Source organism: Eurosta solidaginis, chromosome 3 (assembly GCF_040869045.1).
Source record: "Eurosta solidaginis isolate ZX-2024a chromosome 3, ASM4086904v1, whole genome shotgun sequence".
In the NCBI taxonomy this organism is placed as follows: domain Eukaryota; kingdom Metazoa; phylum Arthropoda; class Insecta; order Diptera; family Tephritidae; genus Eurosta; species Eurosta solidaginis.
This window is the reverse complement of record NC_090321.1, coordinates 165,933,340-165,958,276: the sequence shown is the minus strand read 5'-3', so window position 1 is coordinate 165,958,276 and position 24,937 is coordinate 165,933,340. Positions and strand designations below refer to the sequence as shown.

The 24,937-nt window shown below is 36.3% G+C and overlaps 1 protein-coding gene across 2 annotated transcripts in view; it reads left to right on the top strand.

Moving 5' to 3' along the window:
• The first annotated feature begins 1,705 nt into the window (after positions 1-1,705).
• Sdb (SAXO downstream of blistered) overlaps positions 1,706-24,937 on the top strand; it is a 39,696-nt gene continuing 16,464 nt past the window's right edge. The window contains exons 1-2 of one of the 2 annotated variants that reach the window (XM_067773752.1): positions 1,706-1,887; positions 2,259-4,068. In XM_067773752.1, coding sequence (XP_067629853.1) covers positions 1,886-1,887; positions 2,259-4,068 — 1,812 coding nt within the window. In that variant the 5' untranslated portion in view covers positions 1,706-1,885. Of the gene's footprint in view, positions 4,069-24,937 lie in introns of both variants that reach the window. The other variant, XM_067773753.1, reaches the window with a different exon arrangement.

Sequence of the window (24,937 nt, the reverse complement as noted above, 5' to 3'; positions counted from 1 at the left end):
CGATAATTTAATGATTGATTGGGAATACGGTCGGATGAGCTGATGCTTTCAGATAGGAATATAAGTGTAACCGCGAAAATTACCGAGGAATCAGTCGCTTAATATAGCAGGGTTCTATCTAGCATATTGTGCGAAGGACTGAAGCCCATAGTGAACAAAGTGATTGGATCTTATCAGTACGGCTTCAGGCCTGGTAAATCTACTATCGACCAGATTTTTTTGATGCGTAAGATCCTGGAGAAGGCTCACGATTAGAAAATCGACACTCACCGTTATTCCGTCGCTTCGAAGCAGCATTTGCCAGCCCAAATAGAAGCGGCTTGTATGCTGCAATGTCTGAATTAAAGTTCCCTGCAAATTTTATAAGCCTCTACCAAATGACATTGAGCAATACTCCGTATGGATTGGGAAGGACCTCTCCGAGCTACTCGAAACCAAGGGAGGAAATGGAAAATATAGTTCTTGCAGAACTAAACCGTGATGGTACAATCTATTAAAACAATTCTTGGCAGCATGCGCCAGTATTGATTTATTGGCCTCAACAAACACGCTGTGAGTTGCGCCTTCTGGGTCTTGCGGTAAATGAGGACAAGACCAAGTACTTGCAGTCATCCAAGAAAGAATCGGCGCATTCGCGCCTTGGCAGCCATGTTACTGTTGACGTATATAAATTCGAGACTGTAAAGAGTTTTGTTGTTTGAGAACCAGCGTTAACGGCAAAAACAATGTCAGCTCAGAGATAAAACGAGGAATGATTCTTGCCAACAAATGATACTTAGGACTGAGTAGGCAATTGAAAAGTTTCCCTCGACGAACAAAAAAATTGTGCTCAAAAGGATTTTGCATGGATTTAATTTGGATTCCACACCATTGGTGGGTATACCAAGGTAATTAGTAAAAGCGAGGCTAAAGGCTGCCAAAGCAGAAAGGTTTAAGAGAGGTTCGGGGTAGTTTTCGGTTTTTCGGAAATATCTTCTGATGGACGCAAAAATTGACACCTGCCCCGACATTTTTGAACGTGTTATAGCAGCCGAACGAAGTTGTAAAACATTACCTCTATGATTTATCGACGTGTTGTCAAAAAGTTTTCGGCTTGCAGTCGGAAAGATAAAGACTCGTTTTAAAAAAGTTATCGATTTTTTATCCAATCTCCCAATCTGTTTTTGTCGACTTTTTATGAAATCTAAAGTAATAACTTGTAATCACGGTTGTTACCGATAAGAAGCCCACGAAGCTCTTCTCAAATAACCCGAAATTATTTGTTTCTAGTAAAGTTACCGCTGTTGTTGTTTAATTTTAGCCCCTTGACTTGCCCTAGTTAATTAAAAAGAAATTTTTTGGACGTAAATCTTTATGTCAACACATCGAACATCATGAATACCTGTGTTTTTCTGAAATGCATTTGGATCTTTCTGAAATACGTACGTAAAATGTGTCGGTTTCAGCTTTAGGTAGGTCCATAATCAAAAAATCGCAGATTAAAAGTGCACCACACCCTAATGCATTGCTTATTCAGGTTAAAATGCTGCTACCTACGTATCTGGCGCGTCATAATGATCGTGCTTTCCGACGCAATGATCAGCGGGTATGGAAGGTGGGGACAGCTTTGAAGCCCACTATAATTTTTGAACGCAATGCTTTATTATGCTACATGAGCTGACGAGGCTGAAAGCTGTTCCAGCCACAAATTGAACGATCAGTTTGCTTTGAGCATTGGTACGCGTTAGGCGCGATCTTCGGAAAAACATTTTGTGATTTCTTAACGAAAATAATAAAAAAACGAAACGATTGACAAACATTCACATACCAATTGGTATTAGCAATCAAACGACTAAATAAAAAATAACCATATAGTATATGTACATACATACATATTTACCTATACATGTAAAAATTGAAAAAAAGCAAATACAAAAGTTAAACTTAAACGAAAAATAATAAACAATTGTTTAATCGTCGCACTTTCCGATTCTGTGCTTTTGTGTCTGTGCATAAAATTTAGCTTGATTGTTAGTGATATCGATCTTGATTTATAACAGTTTTTTATTTGATTTTCTTACGACATTTGTTTTAAGTACATTTAACCTTTAACTCAATTTGCGTGTATGCTGTGTGACTAAAAACTTAAAATTAATACATAGTTATATATGTAATACAAATTGCATTTGTGTGCGTCAAAAAAAAAAAAGCTGCTATTCACTGTGATCATTCAAAAGGCATAATTTAGTGTTTCGATTAATTTATAATTGATTTTCAAGGGTTAAAAAAATAAATAATATGGTATCGAAAGGAAATAAGAAAAAAGAACAGCAATTAGCTGGGCACAGCAGCAGTAAAAGTGCTGCAAGTACAAGCAGCGTCACCAGCTCCTCTAAAACTGTGCTTCACACTACTGGTGACACAACGGCAATTACGACGAACGAGTTGAAGGCGTTGGAGGTGGCACCAACAACAACGGCTCAACAGTCGCCTACGTATACAAAAACATCAGAGCAAATAAAAAAATCCGAAATTGCAGCCAGCGTCAAATCAACGCAGACAAACATAGAAGTTGGCACGCAATCGCAATCGCAGTTGTACAACAGCAGCAGCAGTAGCAGAAGTCATATGGAGACAAAGTCAGAACAACAAAAACAATACCACTTACGACAAGGTGGCGAAAAGCAATTGCATTTTGAGATTGATAGTAAGACAGACAGCGGCGCTGTAGCGCCTATTGGTACCATAATTACAGATACCCTAAAATCTAGCAAGGCATCTTCATCATCATCATCCTCATTTCAACAGAAATCAGAATATTATGAAGAAATCTCTAATGATTTTTCGAATGCCAAAATTATATCATCCATCGATCTGCTAGAAAGTGAAAAAAAGGTACCTGTTTTCTCAGTGCCGATCGATGTTATTGAAATTATCAGTACTGGGGGTGTTGCTAGCACTTCCAATGTTGGCCCAATTGCAAAAGCGTACTCATCCTCTTCTCAGTCACAAACCGGTGTTATGACCAGTAGCAGTAGCTCAAAATTTGCACAAATGGAGTCTACAAGTAGTAGCAGTAAGATAATTGATGATGGCATCACCATTGCCGACATGGCCACTGAAAATACGAAATCGTCGTCAATATTGTCTACCTCGAAATTGGCAAAATCAGGCAAAGCCACATCAACTGATGCTAAAATGACATCATCGTCAAACAAGTTTTCGGCGAACGATGTGAGCAGCAGTAGTGCCGAGTTTAACAGCTACACATCGCAAACAACAACTGATGACCAAACCATTAATGGTGGTGTTACTTCAATATCAGCACCAGCAATAAAACCGCTAAATTTTTTGCCAACAACAAAAACCAATCAAACTTCAACAACATTCACAAAAAATAATACACAGAAAGCAATTGATGACGACATACATTCTACGTCTACTGCCACACGCCACAAATATTCGTCGTCAGCAAATACGTCACTTAATAATAATATAGAGGAAAAATTTAAGAGTGACGTCGCAAATAACAAACAATTGGCCACCAGTAATACAACAAACAACAAGTCAACGAAAACGTCAACGCCGTCCGTAATTGAGCAAAATATCTCAGAGCAAACAATTGAGAAAAGCTCTATTAAAAAGAGCAAAGCAACAACAAAAAAAGAAGTCTATGATGTAAAAACCAAAAAATGGACAGAACTGAATGAAAAGACCGGAACCGGTGTAACAAACAAAAAACATCCAACCATTGAGCGGTACGTTAGTCGCGAATCGGACGGTACCTACAAGATAACTTATAAGAAAAAAATATTCGATCAACGTTCAAATAAATGGAAAATTGTTGAAGAGAAGACGGTGGATAGTGCTCATGATACTCATTACCCTGAAATAGTTGATGATGTCATTAATACGACAACAACAACGTACACTACAAAAGTGTATGATACTAAGACGGGAGAATGGAAAGTCGTTGAAGAGAAATCGTTTGTGGACGCTAAAGCTTTCGTGCCAAATGACATTGTTCGTGAAATTGAAAAAGATAATACCGATGTGGCGAATATAACAACAACCACCGAAGTAACAAAGGTAATCAATCATTTTTTTTAGTACTTGTATATTTGCATATCTACGTATAGACAAGCTTAGCACTTGGTGCGTGCATTAGGGTGTATCGTTTTGGATTTGTTCGTTATCTTCTGATTATATTGTGAAATAGGCCATGATAAAAGCATAAAACCAATTTGAGCTTGAGTTCTTCTTAAACCACTTTATCCCACTCTCCAAATTGCTTTAGAATAATTGAAAAATAAACAACAACATTTTTATTCGTAAATTTCTTAAAAGAAAGTAAATAAAATGTTAGCTTCTTTGTAGATGCGTGTACAGCTTGGATAATTCATCTATCTTCCCATTCATGTCCCTCTGTGGTTGTAATGAAGAACCTTTTTTCTAGAGAGTGGGTCAGTATAGCATAATCTAGCTGTAATGGTTACCAGAACGCTTCAAAGCAAGACTGCACTCAGTCTAACTGCTTCACAACTTCTTCGCAGTTTGCCATACATACCACTTATATAAGCAGTACCTCTGACCGTTGCACTTTGGTAATTGCTCCTTTCGAGTGCGTCTTATGACGGTAGTGCATACTTAGTGCATTTTTTGTTACACAGAGTGTTACCAGAAGTTATTGTTTATAAAAAAACTTCCGCTCATCTTAATTGCTGTTTCAAGACAAACCAGAGGTGGTTTGCTCTAGTAAAAAATATACTAATCGGTTCAATTTAAAATATGCTTTAATAGATTAGAATTGCTGCATGGGGCATCAGGGCGTATGAGTAACATATGCACGGAATTACAGTGTCGGATAAAAACAAAGCAGCAAAAGTATCTTCTAAAATTTCAAAATTTTTATTTACGTCTGCTGCCGAAGAATTTACATAAGCAATTGGAAATCAAGAATGTACGCGTCAAAACTAAAGCCCCAATTCAATGGTGGCCCATTTTTACTGAGCATGGGGATCAGTTATTCGTCCTTTGCCATAAAATATGGAGTTTTACTGTCGCAAAAATATTTTAATATAATTAGGTTTCAATGTTCCATGTTTCCATAACTGAAACACATTCTTTGAATTACGGCTTACTAACCTTTCTTGAGAGTCACGGGGTGCCTGAACTAAGTTTTAGCAACTTCGTTCTGGATACTGTAGCAGGTTTAACTTTTCCTTGTCCCGAATCTACCCCGACATACGTGTTGTATGTCCTGCATGCGATATGTCCCCACAAGACACCGACCATCTTTTTAATTGCAATGTGGAACCTACGCCTCTAACACCAATCTCCATGTGATCCGCCCCTTTTGAAACTGCCAGTTTCCTCGGCCTTCCGTTAGAGGACATTGGTGGCAATTTGTGAGTGGTCCCGCCCGTTAGCAACAACAATAGTCACCCAGTACGTATTGATTGAAGAAACATTTATTGTTAAAAAACAGTTCTGAAACCTCTATTTAAAGCTCGTACTACCGCCAAATATGCGCGTAATTAGTTGTGCTTGCAGAAGCAATTGAACAAAACTGACAAGCTTACTGGCGTAAATGTTTTAAATGAGCAACTCCACTAAACCTTTGACTTTCTAATCACTCAAAGTATTAACATTAAAAATTTTGGTACAAAACAATTACCTATAATTTAGTTCAACCTCTTAACTATCCCTTTCGACGGCCCATGCCGGGCATATGAGGAACACTCAAAGTAGCAGGACACAGTTTTTGGTGTAACCGTCAGATTGTACATTTTTTGTCGTAGTTTTTTTTTGTGGTATTTTGAAACAACGGGCAGATACATACATATATCACCACATTTATAGGTGATGTGCTTTTTAGTTAGAAAATTAAGCCTGTTTATGATTTGGCAATCTCCGCCTCGGTAATTAATAATCCAAAACCACGTTAGAACCGAGGGCTATTGAGATTTATGTGGGAAATACTCATACAGAAATGTTATCTAACTACAAGGGGTTATTTCTTACGGTGCGATTTTATTTGACAACATCTAACTTCATTTGTATAGCAAAGGTAGAAAAATAGTCGGAGGTGGATATATCTTCATTACATGTCAATCGACTAGAAGCCAATCACAGATGATCGCAAAGGCGATGAAGCATTGTTTTCAGTCCAAAAAAGAACACTCAAAACAGCGTGAAAAAAAGAAAAACATTTTTATATATAGATATAGTACATTAGACTGTGTTGATTTATTAACCGATATCGCGCCATCGATTTTTCGATAGGATTTGGGCTTAGGAAAAAAAATTGCACTACGCATACCCAAGAAAATAATTTTCGAGACTGCGAAATTTAATTTTTTTGACTTATTTCGATCTTGGTTTTTATGGTTTTTTCATGACCTACTAAAAAATTTTAATTTGATTGTAAAATTTTCATGTATACCCTGTCCGACCTAAAAATATCCGCTAAAAACGTTGGCGATAACAGTTTTGGAAAAAAATATTTTTTTAAATATGAAAAGTTTTTTAGTAGGTCATGAAAAAACCCCTAAAAATCAAAGTCGGAAAAAAGTAAAAAAAAGTTAATTTCGCAGGCTGGAAAATTATTTTTTTTGGGTATGCGTAGTGGAATTTTTTCCTGAGTCCAAATCCTATCGAAAAACCGATGGCGCGATATCGGTTAGCGTTCGTCCATACAAATCCCCCCAGGTTAGTATACATATTAAATTTGTTTGTTGAAAAACAATTTTTCGACTTGGAATTATTTTAGTTTCACAGTAGAAGTGCGTGACTTTCACGAATCCCGTGAAACAGTCAACTATCAGTAAGCTTTTTATTCTTACTATAGCCGTGTTTTTTAACACGCGTATATCCGTTTACGCTTAAACTTTATATTGACTGCTAAGAGACAAACTATAAATACACCTCTGAAATTGCTGCGCATAAATTTTGTCCTACTAAATTTCAATACGCATTATACTCAGATGTAACTGAAATATGTGTCTTTGTTTCACCCTGTACACTAATTCTATGTATTATATGTGTGTCCACAATTCATCGCAACTGATTCAGCTATATGTTATACCCTATGGCCATCAGAGCGTTGCGTCTCCGCTTTTCGGTACACCCTGTTGCTGTAGCTAGTTGTTTTACCACAGCCGCTAGATGGGTCTCCTAAGCATTATCTAAGCGAAGATAGGCGTTTTTTAACACGCGCAAACGAAACGTATACGCGAGTGTTAAAAAACACGGCTTATGTATCGCTTAGATAATGCTTAGGAGACCCATCTAGCGGCAGTGGTTAAATAACTACAGCTACAGCGGAGACACAACCCTCTGATGGCCATAGGGTATAACATATAGCTGAATCAGTTGCGATGAATTGTGGATACACATAGAATACATAGAATTAGTGTAGAGTGTGAAACAAAGACACATATTTCAGTTACATCTGAGTATAATGCGTATTGAAATTTAGCAGTACACATTTTATGCACAGCAATTTCAGAGGTGTATTTAAAGTTTGACGCTTAGCAGTCCATATAAAGTTTAAGCGTATAGACGCTTACGTGTAAAAAAAGCACGGTTATTGTATGCAAAAAGAATAAACGCAAGGTTGGAACAGTTTATAGTCTTTGGGGCTATAATTGATACAGTTTGCTGGATGTTATGGCACTGCATACTTAGGTTCCGATCAGTATGTATGCCATCATAGGTTCCGATCAGTATGGATGCCGACCTCTTCCTCTGCTTCCATATATATGCGCATGTGCGCTGACTCTGCTCGATGACAGCAGGTACTTCGTTTTGTCCTCATTCACCATCAACCCCATCTTTACCGCTTCCTTTTCCAGTTTGGAGTAAGCAGAACTAACGGCGCCACTTACTGTGGGAGAATTTAACACCAGTAAAATTATTCGATTTTTATAAGTGATATATGTATGTATGCATTCATATAGGTAGAAATCAAAAACCTCACCCTAGAACAGTACTCGAAGCGCTAGATCTATCCAAAGCTTTTACAAATTAACTATAACTTACGAGTTCTTCTCTAACACAACCGAGATTTTCGGGGCCCGAGAAATTGAGAACTCGACTTCTCGCGAGATTCTCGTGTCTCGAATTAATCGTAAATCTCGCGAGCCTCTCGACATAAACTTAATTGCTGTATGGAGAGTATTTATACACTTGGTTTTTTTTACTTGTGAATTTTTTTTATTATATTGCTTTTCAATGACATTTAACTTAAAACATATTTATTATACATATAATTTTGTTTACAGTATTTTATTTTTTTAATTTTTCAGTTTTTCGAGATTTTCGAATTTCGCCATTTTTTTTTTCTCATAAAAAACTTCAATCAATTCTGCAATCATCCCCACTAATCCCGGAGTGGGCCGATATTTTTTTTTTGTTTTTTTTTTTATTTAATTGAAAAAAAAACTTTAAAAATTTTTTTGTATTTTTTCCGAAAAGTACATTTAAAAACAAATTTAAAAAAAAAAGATCCCAAACGGTCAATTTTTGAAAAAGTTGTAGCATTTTGAAAACAAAAACGGTGTTTTTTTAAAAATTCATAACTTTTTTTGAGTTGGATGAAAAAATTTGAAAAAATTCTGAAGAACGTCTTTCGTAAGCTAGAAAAAGAAGAAAAACTTTCAGCCAATTCTAAAGGGGTCGGGTTCAAAATTGGTCGAAATGGGATGGAATACCCCATATATACAAATAGTGAAAAGAAACTGAATTGGTTGGCGACCATGCCCATTTTAAAAATAATTGATATAGAAACTTCGGAAAATGGGAAAAAATGCGATAATTCATTACAAAAGACAAATTAAGTGACGAAACTAGATATATTGGTTGATCTTATGACGAAATCTTGAAAAATGGGCGTGACCCCACCCACATTTATAAGAAGAAAGTTGCAAAGTTTTGCTAGCCGCAAATCAAAAGCCATTGAGGATTTGGCATCCAGGTTGTCTTTGCTATTAAATATACACCTTGCTAACAAAATCGTTTTGCGACCACGCCCACTTAAAAAAATGTTTTGTGGTATATATTTAAATTATACCGATATTTCACCTATGATGTGACAGTGTAGCAAAGTACAAAAATTCAAAAGTAAATAAAAGTTTTTTTTTTTTAATTTTGGAAAATGGGGATGGCATCGCCCACATTAAATAGAGGAAGAAAATTTTAAAGTTTTGTGAAATTCGCAGAATTGTTTAGTGTTTAACCTTCTTAGAATATTCAATATATTTATGACACATAACTACACTCACGTTATAGACGTGTTAACGCAAAGTACGAAAATTTAAAAAATTGTGTAAACGGTACGTACACAAAACTTTCGAGCAAAGTCGAACAAAAAGCGGCAATTTTTAACGAGATTTGGTAAGAACATTATCTCTATGACAGTAACTGTTTTATAGCTTTTGGTGGCAGGCGAGATTTGCATGTGTATAAGTAGTAGAATTGGACGAATATTAGTGACACTAAGTAATACTCACATCACTAGTCTGATGCTAAGTAAATGAAGCCACAACAACAATAAAGCAGGCAGTCACTTGTATCTACATAAACGAATCAATCATTATGTCTACACATATGTACGTACACGCAGCGGAGAGAGACGCACAAACACATGCATATATCTTATCTGAGATACTCCCAAAAGTAGGTAATCATCTGTGGAAGTATCACTCGCATATACACGCGCATCTAGCTATGCGAGAAGCTATAATAATCGTGCATCTGTGTTATAGCTGATAAGTTTATAGCTGGTAGTAAATTCTAGAAGTAGAAACGCCTAGAAATATGCGAGGAAACCAAAGAGTATAAAAGCAGCACCAGCTGAGGCACGATGAATCAGTTTGATTTAAGCACGCTTTCTGTTGAGCAGTAGATGTGTTATTGTGAAGTACTTTAATAAAGGCCATTTTGCATTATTGAATAGTGGAGTTATTTATTCAACAGTTTAGTGATTCGAACGTTAGTAGAAGGTTGCAAATAAGCGGAATTGCATTAAATTCGTTACAATATTATAGCTTTCATATTGTTTAATGATCGTAACAGTCCTCTTTAAAAGTATCCTAGATATATATATTAGTATATAATGTTCGGATTCGTCCGAACTTAGACTTCCTTACTTGTTTTTAGTTGTTTTTAAATGTAAAAGAAACACCAAATAAATTGTTTCAATTCCCAACGATATTTTTTATAGATTTTTTAGTTCTGAACTCGAATATGTAAAAAATAAATCTGTTCAAGCACGAAAGTTCGAGAAAAGTACCATCAAATTGTATGCCATCGTTAAGGGCCCAATGTATATGAGCGAAAATGCCCTAGAATTTCTGGTTTGTTTGCACTGAAAATGAACTTTAGCGATCTTTAAAGTGAAAATTATTGTTGTAACTTATACTTTTTTCACACGTTTGATTACTGTAGCCAAAAATCTGTAGTAGGATTGATTTTTATGAAAAAAGTTTTTACTATATTTTTCTTAATTAAAAAAAAACGGTAAAAAACGCAAACTTATTTTTTTGAACCCGTTTTTCAAGAGTTAGTGTTCAAATTTTCATTAATATCAAATTTTCATCCTATCGGTGAAAAATTGGCCTTTCAAGCGTTTATTGTTTGATAACTCTAGCCTTAACGGTTTAAAAAATTGCATTCTGAAACAACTTATTCCTATTTAACCACGCAAGTGTCGGAAATATTGGACATCGGCGCTGATAGCATTGAACTACCGACTGTCGGATACCCAAAAATACTTGATCTAGCATTTAATAATGACCTAAATTTTGGGGAGCATGTTATCGCAATTGTACCTATAGTTCAGAGCCGTAACAAAACTATAAATTTTTCGCAGATAGCACTTGGCGCAAATACAAAGAAATGCTCGTAGCAACATGTAAAGCAATTGGCAAGCCTTCTATTCTACGTGTACCCAATACGGTCGCCGAGCTTAAAAGAAAACACTGGAACAGCCATCCACGAAGGGTCGGCAAAGTGCTATGTAGATAAATGCTCAGCTAGCCTCGTGCTCGCAGTTAGGGAAAGCGGACTTCCCAGGGAGACGCGCGTCGTTCTAGCTCAACTTTGATCTGGATACAGTAATGAGCTACACTCTCACTTAATCAACTCCGACATAGCCAATGTATGTCCTGCGTGCAATGTGTTCCAGCATGACACCAACCATCTTTTCAATTGCAGTGTGGAACCAACGCTCTAACACTAAATGTCTCTTTGAACCAACCCTGTTGAAACCGGAAGTTTCCCTTGACTTCCGTTAGAGGATATTGATGACTGTAATGTGAGTAACCGCACCAATTGGTGTACTGCTTCAACAATGAGGGCAACAAAAACAACAGGTAGCAACTTAATGAACATATCGCCTAAATATTCTTTTGACAAAAATTATATGCACATATTTTTAAGGAGCCTGCCATTTTAATATAATTTCTTCAATATACGGTGCTGTTTAAGTTCCTATTGAGGAAGTATCGCTAAGGTTATCAATACCTTGAAAAAAATATACCACGCCAAACTTGCAATTTTTTTTCATTTCAAACTACGTAACTTAATAGAAGGCATCCCTCGAAGTTTGTACGATAGACTTCTCTATCAGATTATGCGAGATTAAAAAAAGCGACACTGATTGGTCGATCATGTGCAGGTCATACAAGCTTGGACTAGCAGATTTAAGGCTCCATTACTGATACTTAGCATAGACTTGACTTGGCTTGCGAACTGTCACTTACAGTTCTGTTAAATTAACATTGCATGTTACTGATTACTCAAAACTTAACTTGACTTAGAAGTCTGTTGAATTTTGATTTTCTATGTAAGTTCTAAGTGACGTTTACATTTTGAGATGCCATTTGTTTGTTTCCATTTCATTTTGACATTTGGTCATACAAATTGACATTTATTTAAAAATAAATTTCAACGCTGATTATGATGCCAGGTTGTATGCGCCAAGTGGAGTATAATCGTGGCTAAGTTGCCAAGTTTACGCCAAGTCAAGTCAAGTCTATGCTAAGTATCAGTAATGGGAGCTTTACTCTTATCATTGAAAAGAGGGGAATGTAGGCTCACGATGAGTGGTCTGAGTGGACACTGCCTTCTGGCATCAGATGCTTTTAAATTAGGAATAATTATTGATAGAAGATATAGAAATTGCGGCTTGGAGGAGGAAACGATCGAGCACATTCAATCTACGGAAGGTTCTCTAGGACCGTCCAGTTCAACCTAACCTAATATAAGCTTTTTTGTGAGATACGCTCTCAAGTCCTTGCGTAAATGATACTAATACAAGAATACTCATAATTTGGGCTTCTCGTTCAATTTTCTCTGTGTTAATTTTTAGCGGGGATTTATATCCGCATGGAACAATATACTAGAAAAGCGTGCAATTACTGGCATATGCTGATGACATTGATATCATCGGCCTAAACACCCGCGCTGTTAGTTCTGCTTACTCCAAACTGGAAAAAGAAGCGGTAAAGATGGGTTTGATGGTGAATGCGGACAAAACGAAGTACCTGCTGTCATCCAGCAAAGAGTCAGCGCATACGCGCCTTGGCAACCACGCTACTGTTGGCAGCCATAATTTCGAAATAGTAAAAGACTTCGTTTATTTGGGAACCAGCATCAACACTAGCAACAACATCAGCACTGAAATCCAGCGAAGAATCAATCTTGCCAATAAATGCTACTTTGGACTAGGTAGGCAATTGAAAAGTAAAGTCCTCTCTCGGCGAACGAAAATCATACTCTACAAGTCACTTATCGTCCCCGTCCTGCTATATGGGGCAGAAGCATGGACCATGACAACAGCAGATGAAGCGTCTTTGGGAGTGTTCGAGAGAAAAGTTCTTCGAAAGATTTATGGACCTCTACGCGTTGGCGATGGCGAGTACCGAAGAAGATTTAATGATGAGCTGTACGAGCTATACGCAGACATCAACATAGTCCAGCGTATTAAAATGCAGCGGTTGCGCTGGCTAGGCCATGTTATGCGAATGAAAGATGATGCTCCGGCCAAGAAAGTGTTTCTATCGGAACCCGCCTATGGAAGCAGAGGTAGAGGGCGGCCCCCACTCCGTTGGAAGGACCAGGTGGAAAACGATTTAAATTCCTTTGGTGTGACCAATTGGCGCCGGTTGGCGGAGCGAAGGAGCGACTGGCGCGCCTAGTTGGACGGCCATAACCGTTTAGGCGGTTAAGCGCCAATTAAGTAAGTAAGTAAGTAAGTAAGTACTTATATCCTGTGATCTTTTCGAAAGGGGTTTTCTAAGGCAGACGAACTAATTACGAAGATCTTTTCAAAGTAAAAATGCACTCAAATGATTTGCTACTCACTGCCAAGAGACCAGTTCCTTCCAAAGGGATCCACTGCGTACTTTGCTTGCAATATTTAACTTTTTAATGTAATACCTAAACCGGAATCGATATTAATTTGATGAACGAAAATACACGATATTTTCATTTCACACGCATCTAGTTGTGAAGTTGTGATTATCGACTATTCGACCTTTTTTTTATATATGTTACAACATTTCGAATTGTGAAGTGTTCTTTAAAAAAAAAAAAAAAATTTACCCAAACAAAACAGAATAGCAGAAAGTGGCCTTTTCTTTTCTTGTTGTAGGTATTGTGGCTAATATTAGCAGTTTCACTATGCTGTTAGTAAATAAATGCACAACAACCGCATTCATACATGTAATCAGCTAAGAGTGATGATGGCATTATTCACGTATATACATATATATAGCTGAACAACCAAATATGTGATACAGAAATGAGGAATATATAAGCAACTATCCAAGGGGCTGTTCGTGAAAATTCTATACCCTAGTAGAAATAGGCAAACAAGGCAACTAGGAGTGTGAAAGTAGCACAAGCTGAAGAACAGTGGATCAGTTTGATTTTAAACGTTGGAAATGAAGTACGAGAGAAATTTAATTGTGAATTACTACAATCACAGTAGTGTTGTACATAAAGAACATTTTGCTATACTGGATGTTTGAGTTATTTATTCGACAATTCAGCGGTTCGAGCGATAACAGAAGGTGAAAGATAATAAGGAATTTCCTGAAATTCGCATTATGTATGAATAACAGAAGTTGCATTTAACAGTTAACCAGAAAGAGCAATTCCGTTAATTACGGAGAGCAGCCGGGATGTGTTTATTTTTGAATTTTCTCGGCCTCGCAGTCTTCTCACTGTCACCAAGATCGTTTAAAGTAATTTACTATCTACGAATTTAAGAAACTTTGTTTTGCGACTGAAAAAGGGTTTGGTTATTGTAAATCTCATCTTTGCTCTGTTAGAATCAGCATAATGTAGACCTAACATTGTGTTATTACTAAGCTCTGCAAGACTTAACATTGTGTTATTACTAAGCTCTGCAAGTAATTGTTATTGCTCAAAATTTTAATCAGAAAAATCGGGTGCACCTCACAATCCCGACTTCAGAGTCCCGACAAGACACAACCAATCATAAATAAATTCCAACATAACTAAATGCCGTCAAGAAAACGTGTGGACATCATAATATCCCGACTAGGCAAAATCCCGACAACACACAATCCGGACAAATTTACTAAAAATTTTGTAATCATACATTACACCTACGCAGGAAGGTGTTCTGTCAGAAATACTGTGGATCGCGTAGACGGTTTTGGAGCGGGTAAGTGCTGCTGTGCCAATGGTGACATTTCTCAATTTACATGTTGTCGGTATTTTATATCGGGATCTGGTCGTTTCAGAATTATAAATGGTCGAGATTTGGTCGTGTTGGAATTATGAATGGTTGGGATTTGGTTCTGTCGGGATAATGAATTGTCGAAATTTTGTCGTGTCTGTATAATGAATTGCCGAGTTTGGTCGTGTCGTGATAATGTGTTCCGGGATCTTATATTTCAAGATTTTATAAGTCGGGATTATTTTATACACCCTTTCGGAAATAAATTCGGAATATTCTCGCGAATTTTGGTAGTAATGTTGGGATCATTCCGTGGCCCTTTTTAGATAATTCCGGGACTATTTTGCATTTTTCGCGATTGGTTTTGGTGCTACTTCAAGTTTATTTTGGGAGGTGTAAGGGAACGTTTCGGGATCATTTGCACAACTATTTCGGCACTGTTTTCAGACAGTTATGATAATATATTCGTATATTATCGGTTTGTTAAAGATTTGTTGTCGGAAAAATATTCATCAGATATCAAAAAAATATCGATATGTTATAGAAAAATTATCGATTTTAATCCAAGAAAATTGTTTTGTTAATGAAAATTTTTTGATTTGATATCGAGGACTCATTGCTTTGTTATGAAACAAATACCGATAAAACTTCAATGCAAAATCGACGACATAGCTGTAAGCCGTCTGTAATAAGTAAAAAACGAATTAAAAGCCGACCACTTCGCGATAAAAAACCCATAACTTTCGATATCAAATTAATATTTTTTCGTTATCAAATGTAATATTTTCTATAAGCCATGGAAAACACGCAGAACCATAAGCAAATGGATAAAACCGATACAAAATATATGCATAACAAGCATATAAACTGTCGATAACATTCCGATAACTCGTCCACAACCTTTGTTATCTTTTCCTTTGCTTTACTTCCATTCCCTCTTCTCTCCTTTCCTCTCCCTTGATTTCCCCTCCTTTGATTTCCCCTAATTTTCTTTTTTCTTTTCCTTATTCCACTCATTTGTTTCCTTTAATTTTATTTTCTTTCTCTCCTTTTCCTTTTTTATACTTCACGCTTTCCTTTATTTTGCTTACAAAACGGCCGTTCTCTGTGAGAAACCGAAGCCAGCAGTACCCTCGAATAACATTTATGTAAAGAGTGGTCATTAAATAATTGTTTTAATTGAAAGTATCGGTTGCGGGAACTTTTATTTGCGATCTTTGATAAATGAGGAGTAGCCGCGAGTTTGTCTAAATAATTAAGGGTCCATATTCGATCGTAAATATGTCAAAATCAGTTTTAATTTGCTGAATGAACGTTCGCAGCTAGCAATTGTTACTGAGATAGGCAAGAGTATTTGAACTTTGGAAAAACATCTTCTCCATACGAGATTATAAAAGTAAGTAGTTCTAACGGAGTTTTAGGTTCAATTTCTTTTATACTGCGAAGTAATATTTTGCAGTCACATATTTCGATAAAAAGTTATGTTCCATCGAAATCTGTATTATAAAATTCACGCAAGTTCTTACAATTTCTTTCTAAGTCGTTATTATATGTTTAACAAATTTCCAACGTATAAGAGAAATCCAAATTTAAAATTAAGGTCATTTAGTTATGTAAATCTAGTACGTGTTTCTTGTTAGAGACGATCGAGACCACTTTTCATAAAGCGAGAAATTTCACATTCTGCGGAGAGAGTAGCCGATTCTCCGGGCATTTTGCGGCGCCTTCTTACACGTTTTACTATATCAATATCCCATTTTTCACAAAGATACTTCGCTTTTTCTATTGCTTCTTCACAGAGAATGTCTCGAATTTCGGATAGTTCAGACAGATTTAAGATCATGATATGCTTCTCTAAAATTCATCTCAGGAACTTGTAATCTGAGCTGCAGACAATCAATCCTCCTTAAGATTTCATACCAGAAATTGACTGATGGTATGAAACTATGTAGCTTCGCTTCTGGTGTCACTTGTGGTGTTAGTGTCCTCTGCTAATTGTTCTAAGTGTTCAACTACATTCTCTAGCCCATCGTCGCACTATGGCGCCTTTTGAGTTTTTTCTTTGCAAATATAACAACTTTTGAACTAATGACGATATTTTAAAGATTTATACTGCACCTGAAAGCTAATTATTTAAACTTTGGACAATTTAAAACACATGGTGCCAGAGTAACAGGGTGCTTCAAAATAATTCGTCAAACATGAAAAGTTGTAGAAAAATACAAAAACAAATTTTTTTTTTCAAAACTGAAGGACAAACTTTGAAATTTTTTTATGAGGATGTATTCGAACATGAAATCAGATAAACTTATGATTTTTATGAAGGAGTGTGGCTCTACCCCCTTATGATTAAAAGTTTTGTCTTAGTAGCAAGGTTATCAATCTCCACCAAACTTAATGGACGCATTACTTCTTTTAAGATGTTATATTCTTATAAAAGTGAAATGTGTACGCTAGGGGATAAGTATACATTGCTTGAAAATTCCTTGTATAAACTTACTTACATATTTTTGAAAAATTCAAAAACCAAATATTTTATTAATACTTAACTAAGAAAAATTATTAAAAGTTGTTCAATATAATTGTATTTGAGCCAAAGATGAACAACTAATAAATCTTTGAGCACTGCCCACTTATGATAAACAGTTTTATCTTAATAACCGCTTTACAAATTTTATTGATTTCTGTAAAAATTTATTACTATTCTGATAGCCAAAGCCTAAAATAAATATACATAAAGCGTGCTTCAAAACTCATCTTAAAATTTGATGAATTTTAAAAAGATGTAAAAACGAAAATTATATGATTATAATTACTAAATGAAATAACTGTATTATTTATAATAAGCAATAAACTTGTATTTATTGATTTCATTTTTTTTTTTTCCATAAAATAACAAAACTAAGTTATAAATAATTTTTTTGTTGTGATAGAAAAAGGTGGATCCTTTATTTTATCTTAACGTAGTTTTCGCCTTTTGAAAATATATCTAACAAGGAAACCATTTCTGAACTATAGGTGTCTGTAAGATCTTTTTGTGGTCTTACGTGCTTCATGGATGATATGACTGGATCAGAAGAGATGGTCAACATGTTGAAAAGGTCCTGCTTTTGCCTAACTCGTGAGGTTTTGCAAGCGTTAGTACTTCTATATCTTTTGTAGTCCTTGTTTTTAGATTCTTGAACTTCTTTAGACAATTCTCCTAATGGTAAACTCTCGTATTCTATTAAATCTTTTCCATGGGCCAAAATTTTATGTACTGTTAGTGTGAGCTTTTTCTCAGGATACTTTTGAAGCAGCAGCTCTGTAGTTTTCGATGCATATTCTCCAAATTTAGGTCCATTAACTTTTTCATGGCAATTTAAAATATTTAAAATTACTCCCAATCGTTTGACAATATTCATCGACTTCAGTAATGCGAGCAGTAATTTCATCGTGTTCAAAACATCTTCTTGAGGAGTTTCCATCATATATGTTGCCGTATCCATACTTTGGGCAGTCAACTCTCAGGCCAAGTTCTTTATAGAATGCATCTTGAATATTTTTTTTTCTAATTTTTTGTTTTTCTTTAGATGTTGCATTGTCGTCGAAAACTTCTCCTTGTTGCGGTAGTGTATAAGCCAGTTTCAAAAGGAATTCCATGCACCTTATCCTCGCATGCAAAGGAGATATTCCATACTCATAATTTAGTTCGTCAATAATTGAATCCTCAAGATTTTCAAAGTCTTTTTGACTCTTCTTACAGATTGGACATTTCAATGTAGATGATGTGTTAGTAAGTTTAAAACTTTTCCATCGACCGTAACATTTGGTTTTATTAACCGACAAATTTTGTAACCGAAAAACTTGGTTTTATTAACAAATTCCAACAACAAAAGTGACCGTACTAAATTCGCCTCCTTCTTACCTGTCAGGAACACACCTATCATCGGTTCAGGAACACACATACAATCGATTCACAATACACATTCCTATATATACATATTACGGCACAACCACTTTATTATTGTACACACTTGAATATACATATTATTAAAGATTGTTCTAGACACGAACTATCATAAAACACGTGCCTTCTCAATCATTCTATTTTATTTAACAAAAGTAATTTGTACTAAAGTTAAGGTACATTACATGGTGCCGAAACCCGAATTAAAGCGAAAAAATGCCAGAATCAGCAACTAATAGCGTAAAACCGGACCACAATATTAGACCACCAAAAAGTTTTGTCATCAACAATTACCAAAATGTGGCAAACGAGTGGAAATTGTGGCTTCAACAATTCGAGTGGTACGCGATCGCGACAGAACTGGATACTAAGAAACCAGAAGTGCAAGTCGTAGTATTCATGTCATCGGTAGGAAATGACGCAGCAGTAATTTACAATACTTTTAATTTAACAGAAAGTGATAAAAAAGCGTCAGTACAATCAAAAGGCGATTTACAGAATATTTTACACCCCAAATGAACGAAACGTACGAAAGATATGTATTCAACACCATCGTACAAAAGGAGTGTCCAACATTTGATGAATTCGTTACAGATCTAAGAAGCAAAATTAAAAATTGTGGCTACGGGACGTTAGGAGACACTTTAATTCGCGACAGAATAGTAGTAGGTATAACAAATGATACAACAAGAGAAAAACTACTAGCGGAAAGCAAATTAACCCTGGAAAAAGCAATAGATATATGTCACTCTGCAGAGCAAGTTAAGATGCAGGTAACAACAATGAAGCAAGCGGCCACAGTTGACGCCGTTACGTGGAACAAAAAGCAAAATAAAAGAGACATCAAACAAACTAAAAAAAAAGATGAACCCTTTCACTGCAATAGGTGTGATACCACGCACGGTCGCCGTAACTGTCCGGCCTTTAAAAAGGTTTGCCAAAAATGCAAAAGAAAGGGCCACCTTACCAAATGTTGCAAAAGCAGAACGGTCAACGAACTGGTCCAAGACCGAGAAAGCAACGATTACAGTTTTTTTAGTGTCTACGGTAGGTGCGGATTTAGACAGTGTAGACGTCGAAGATTGGTATGAAAAATCTACGCTGGCCAAAAACGTAATGGTAAAGTTTAAGCTTGACACAGGTAGCCAGTGCAACGTTTTAAACTATGAAATAATAAAGAAAATAGACGTTCACATCAGTCCATCGCCAACAAAGCAATTAACATCGTTTGCAAACCATAAAATCCCCGTACTGGGTGAAGTGGTCATAGACACGCTTATTAAAAAACAAGAGGTACCCATAAAATACTTAGTTGTCAAAGCGGATGTTACAGCAGTACTTGGTAAGTCAACATGTGAGAAATTGAAATTAGTGAAGCGTATTGAAACTTTAACTGTTGATGAAAACTTGTTTGAAGGAATTGGTTGCCTTAAGCAATACAAATACGACATAGACTTAATAGAAAATCCGAAACTAAGCATATGCCCTGCGCGAAAAATCCCGCATACTATTAGACAGCAGGTTAAAGATGAGCTTGATAGTATGGTAGCGCAAAAAATAATTAAAACCATAACCTAACCGACACCGGCTGTGTCACCCATGGTCGTAGTAGTAAAAAATAATAAAATTAGACTCTGTTTAGATCCATCGGAGATAAATAAAAATCTCAAAAGACGTCATTATCCACTTACTACGTTAGAAGAAATTACAGCCCGCATCCACGGCTCTAAGTGGTTCACGTTACTCGATTGTAAAAAAGGCTTTTGGCAACTGCAAGTAACACCCCGTACTTCAGAATATCTGACATTCAGTACACCATTCGGAAGATACTCTTGCTTAAGAATGCCATTTGGCTTAGCATCGGCTCCGGAAGTTTTCCAACAAGTAATGAGTTCGTTGATAGCGGACGTAAAGAACGCGGAGGTGTCTATGGATGATGTTCTCTTGCATGCCACAGTTTGCAGAACTAAAGAGGATCACTCAAGAGGTACTTGACAAATTCAGAAAAGCAGGCCTTAAGTTTAATAAAGAAAAATGCGTTTTTAATACACAAGAAGTAAAGTTTCTGGGACATATAGTCTCCGCTGAAGGGGTAAAACCTGATCCCGAAAAAATAGAAATTATAACGAAAATTAAGCAACCGGAAAACGTGAAAGAGTTGCAAAGATTCTTGGGTATGGTGACATACGTTTCGAAATTTATAAAAAATTTGGCAGATATCACCCAACCACTAAGACAATTATTGCGAAAAGATGTTGAGTGGGTGTGGGATACGCAACACAATGAAGCATTCAATAAATTAAAAAATCTGTTGAAGAATCCACTAGTACTAGGGTATTATGACACTAAAGCGCCAATTTTGCTGTCAGTAGATGCCAGTAGTTATGCATGTGGCGGAGTACTAATACAAAAACAGAAGCCGATCGCTTACTGTGCGAAATCGTTCACAAAAACTGAACAGGGCTATAGCCAATTAGAAAAAGAAGCAAACGCCATTCTAGTTGCATGTAAAAAATTTCACATGTACATTTGGGGTTGCAAAGATTTAACGATTGAATCTGACCATAAGCCTCTTGAGACAATATTTAAAAAGCCAATTACAGATGCACCACCGAGATTGCAAAGAATCATGTATCAAATCCTGCCTTATAATCCAAAAGTCACTTATAAAAAAGGTACGGAATTGTATGTAGCAGATTTACTGAGTAGAGACTGCGAAAACTTAGATAGTGAAGATTTAAATACAGAAAATTTACAAATATGTGCTATTGTATCATTCACGAAAACGCGAAAAGACGAACTTAAAGCAGAGACCTCAAAAAGTAAAGACCTTAATGATTTAAAGTCAACCATATTAAAAGGATGGCCAGAGACCATCAATAAAGTGCCGGTAAATCTCAAAAAATATTGGTACTACAGAGAGGCTCTCAGCGTTTACGAGGACATAATTTTTAAAGATCACAGAGTATTGGTTCCAAACTCAATGGTGCCATTAGTAATGAAACATTGCCATCTTAGTCATAAAGGACTACAAGGGACGCTAAAACTGGCCCGTGACAATGTATTCTGGCCAACAATGACCAAAGATTTAACTGAGTAAATAAAAACTTGCGGTGCATGCAGCAAAATACAAAAAGATAATCAGATGGAACAAATAAATTTACAAGCAGCACCGAAACGGCCATGGAGTATTGTCGCTTCGGACATATTCCACTTAAGAGAAAAGGATTACATCCTCATTGCAGATAGCTACTCAGGATACTTTGACTTTAACCAACTAAACAATATCACCAGCTTCAACGTCATTAAAGAACTTAAGACATGGTTTGCTACCTTCGGCATCCCGGAAGTACTATTATCAGATGGTGGTAAACAATATGATTGCAGCGATTTCAGGGCTTTTCAGAAAGAATGGAACTTTTAACATAGAATTTCGAGCCCTCATTTTCCACGTTCAAATGGTCTAGCCGAACGCTATGTACAAGAGGTAAAAAAACCTGATGAAAAAGTGCCTCGAAGACAACACGGACATACAGCTAGCGCTGCTACATCATCGGAATACTCCACGCATGGACCTAGGGTCTCCAGTTCAACGGTTAATGAACAGAAGAACCAGAACGCTATTACCTACCAATGAAAAGCTACTCAATCCAAAAATAATAAAAAACGTAAGCAAAAAACTAACAAAACTCAAGGAAGGTGAGAAAGAAACAGCAGATAGAAATAAAAAACAGAGTAGAGAATACACAACGCAAGAGAAAGTACTGCTTAGACAAAGCCATAATAACTGGGTTCCAGCTTATATAGTGAGACCAGAAGGACACCGCTCGTACAGAGTACAAACAGAGGATGGCGCCATATACAGAAGAAACACATGGCATCTTAAGCCAGCCACTTCATCCCTCGACGTTGATCCTAACTCGTCCACAGATCGTCCTACTGTTGAACCAAAAAACCAAAGTTCTTCGAGTCCAACACAGCCACCGACAGAAACCACAACACAACAGTGTTCGCCAGATGATGTGCCTCGTGAAGCTGAACCTTCCACGCCCGCTACACCACAGGATGCAGCTAGCCTCAATCATCCACCCCGCACTCGCTCTGGACGTGTAATTAAGACACCCGCAAGGTACCACTGAAAAGGAGGGATGTCAGGAACACCCCTATCATCGGTTCAGGAACACACATACAATCGATTCACAATACACATTCCTATATATACATATTACGGCACAACCACTTTATTATTGTACACACTTGAATATACATATTATTAAAGATTGTTCTAGACACGAACTATCATAAAACACTCAATCGTTCTATTTTATTTAACAAAAGTAATTTGTCCCAAAGTTAAGGTACATTACGTTACCTATACCTGCTCAGGCGCGCATTTATACCCAAGGTTTCTTCACTTTATTTGATGTAAAAAGTGAAATCGCAGCTGGACGCAGGTAGACCTTGTGAATTCGGGTAACTGAATATTTACCAAATACCTACTGTAAATTTCACGGAGACCTTTTTTGTCCTTTTTTTATTTTCCATCAAAGTTCGAAAAAGGTCCTAAAAATAGGCTTTTCGAAAAACGGGTAGATCTGGCAACTTTTATAAAAACAAACAAAATTTTATGTTTTTCTTCAACCTAGAATTAAATATCTTTCCGTTATAATAGAAGAAAGCAGTAGCGGGCCCTTTTATTTAGAGACAAAACAATTTTTAATACAACAAAAAAGAACAAAACCCACAAATTTTTATAAGTGTTAAAAATTAATCAAATTTGACCGACTCTACCTCCTGAAATATCATTTTCTGTTTAGTAAGAGTTATATATTCGTAATCCATGGAAAATTCTCTATTAAATACATGTATTAGGTTTATCGAACGCTTTCATGAAATTTTTGATTTTTGCCAGGCTTTTCGGGCAGATGCTCCATAGTGCGACGATAACGCTAACCGTTTGTATTCTGGCGCTCCATCGTGTTTTAGATTCACATTTGACAGTCTTTGTTAAAGCATTTTTTAGTAATTCCCATCATAACGTTGAACTTGAGAAAAAAAGATATATGCATTCAATTATTTCACAACCCTCGAAAGGGTTCCGGATATATGCATGTATTTTTATACTCAGTTGAGCAGAGCTCACAGAGTATATTAACTTTGATTGGATAACGGTTGGTTGTACAGGTATAAAGGAATCGAGATAGATATAGACTTCCATATATCAAAATCATCAGTATCGAAAAAAAATTCGATTGAGCCATGTACGTCCGTCCGTCCGTCTGTCCGTTAACACGATAACTTGAGTAAATTTTGAGGTATCTTGATGAAATTTGGTATGTAGGTTCCTGGGCACTCAGCTCAGATCGCTATTTAAAATGAACGATATCGGACAATAACCACGCCCACTTTTTCGATATCGAAAATTTAGAAAAATCGAAAAAGTGCGATAATTCATTACCAAATATGGATTAAGCGATGAAACTTGGTAGGTGAGTTGAACTTATAACGCAGAATAGACAACTAGTAAAATTTTGGACAATGGGCGTGGCACCGCCCACTTTTAAAAGAAGGTAATTTAGAAGTTTTGCAAGCTGTAATTTGGCAGTCGTTGAAGATATCATGATGAAATTTGGCAGGAACGTTACTCTTATTACTATATACCTGCATAATAAAAATTAGCAAAATCGGAGAAGGACCACGCCCACTTTTAAAGAATTTTTTTTTTAATTCAAATTTTAAAAGAAAAGTTAATATCTTTACAGTATATAAGTAAATTATGTCAAAATTCAACTCCAGTAATGATATGGTGCAACAAAATACAAAAATAAAAGAAAATTTCAAAATGGGCGTGGCTCCGCCCTTTTTCATTTAATTTGTCTAGGATACTTTTAATGCCATAAGTCGAACAAAAATTTACCAATCCTTGTGAACTTTGGTAGAAGCTTAGATTCTAGGACTATAACTGTTTTCTGTGAAAAAGGGCGAAACCGGTTGAAGCCACGCCCAGTTTTTATACACAGTCGACCATCTGTCCTTCCGCTCGGCCGTTAACACGATAACTTGAGCAAAAATCGATATATCTTTACTAAACTCAGTTAACGTAATTATCTGAACTCACTTTGTATTGGTGTAAACAATGGCCGAAATCCGCCTATGACCACGCCCACTTTTTCGATATCGAAAATTACGAAAAATGAAAAAAATGCCATAATTATATACCAAATACGAAAAAAGGGATGAAACATGGTAATTGTATTGGTCTATTGACGCAAAATATAACTTTAGAAAAAAACTTG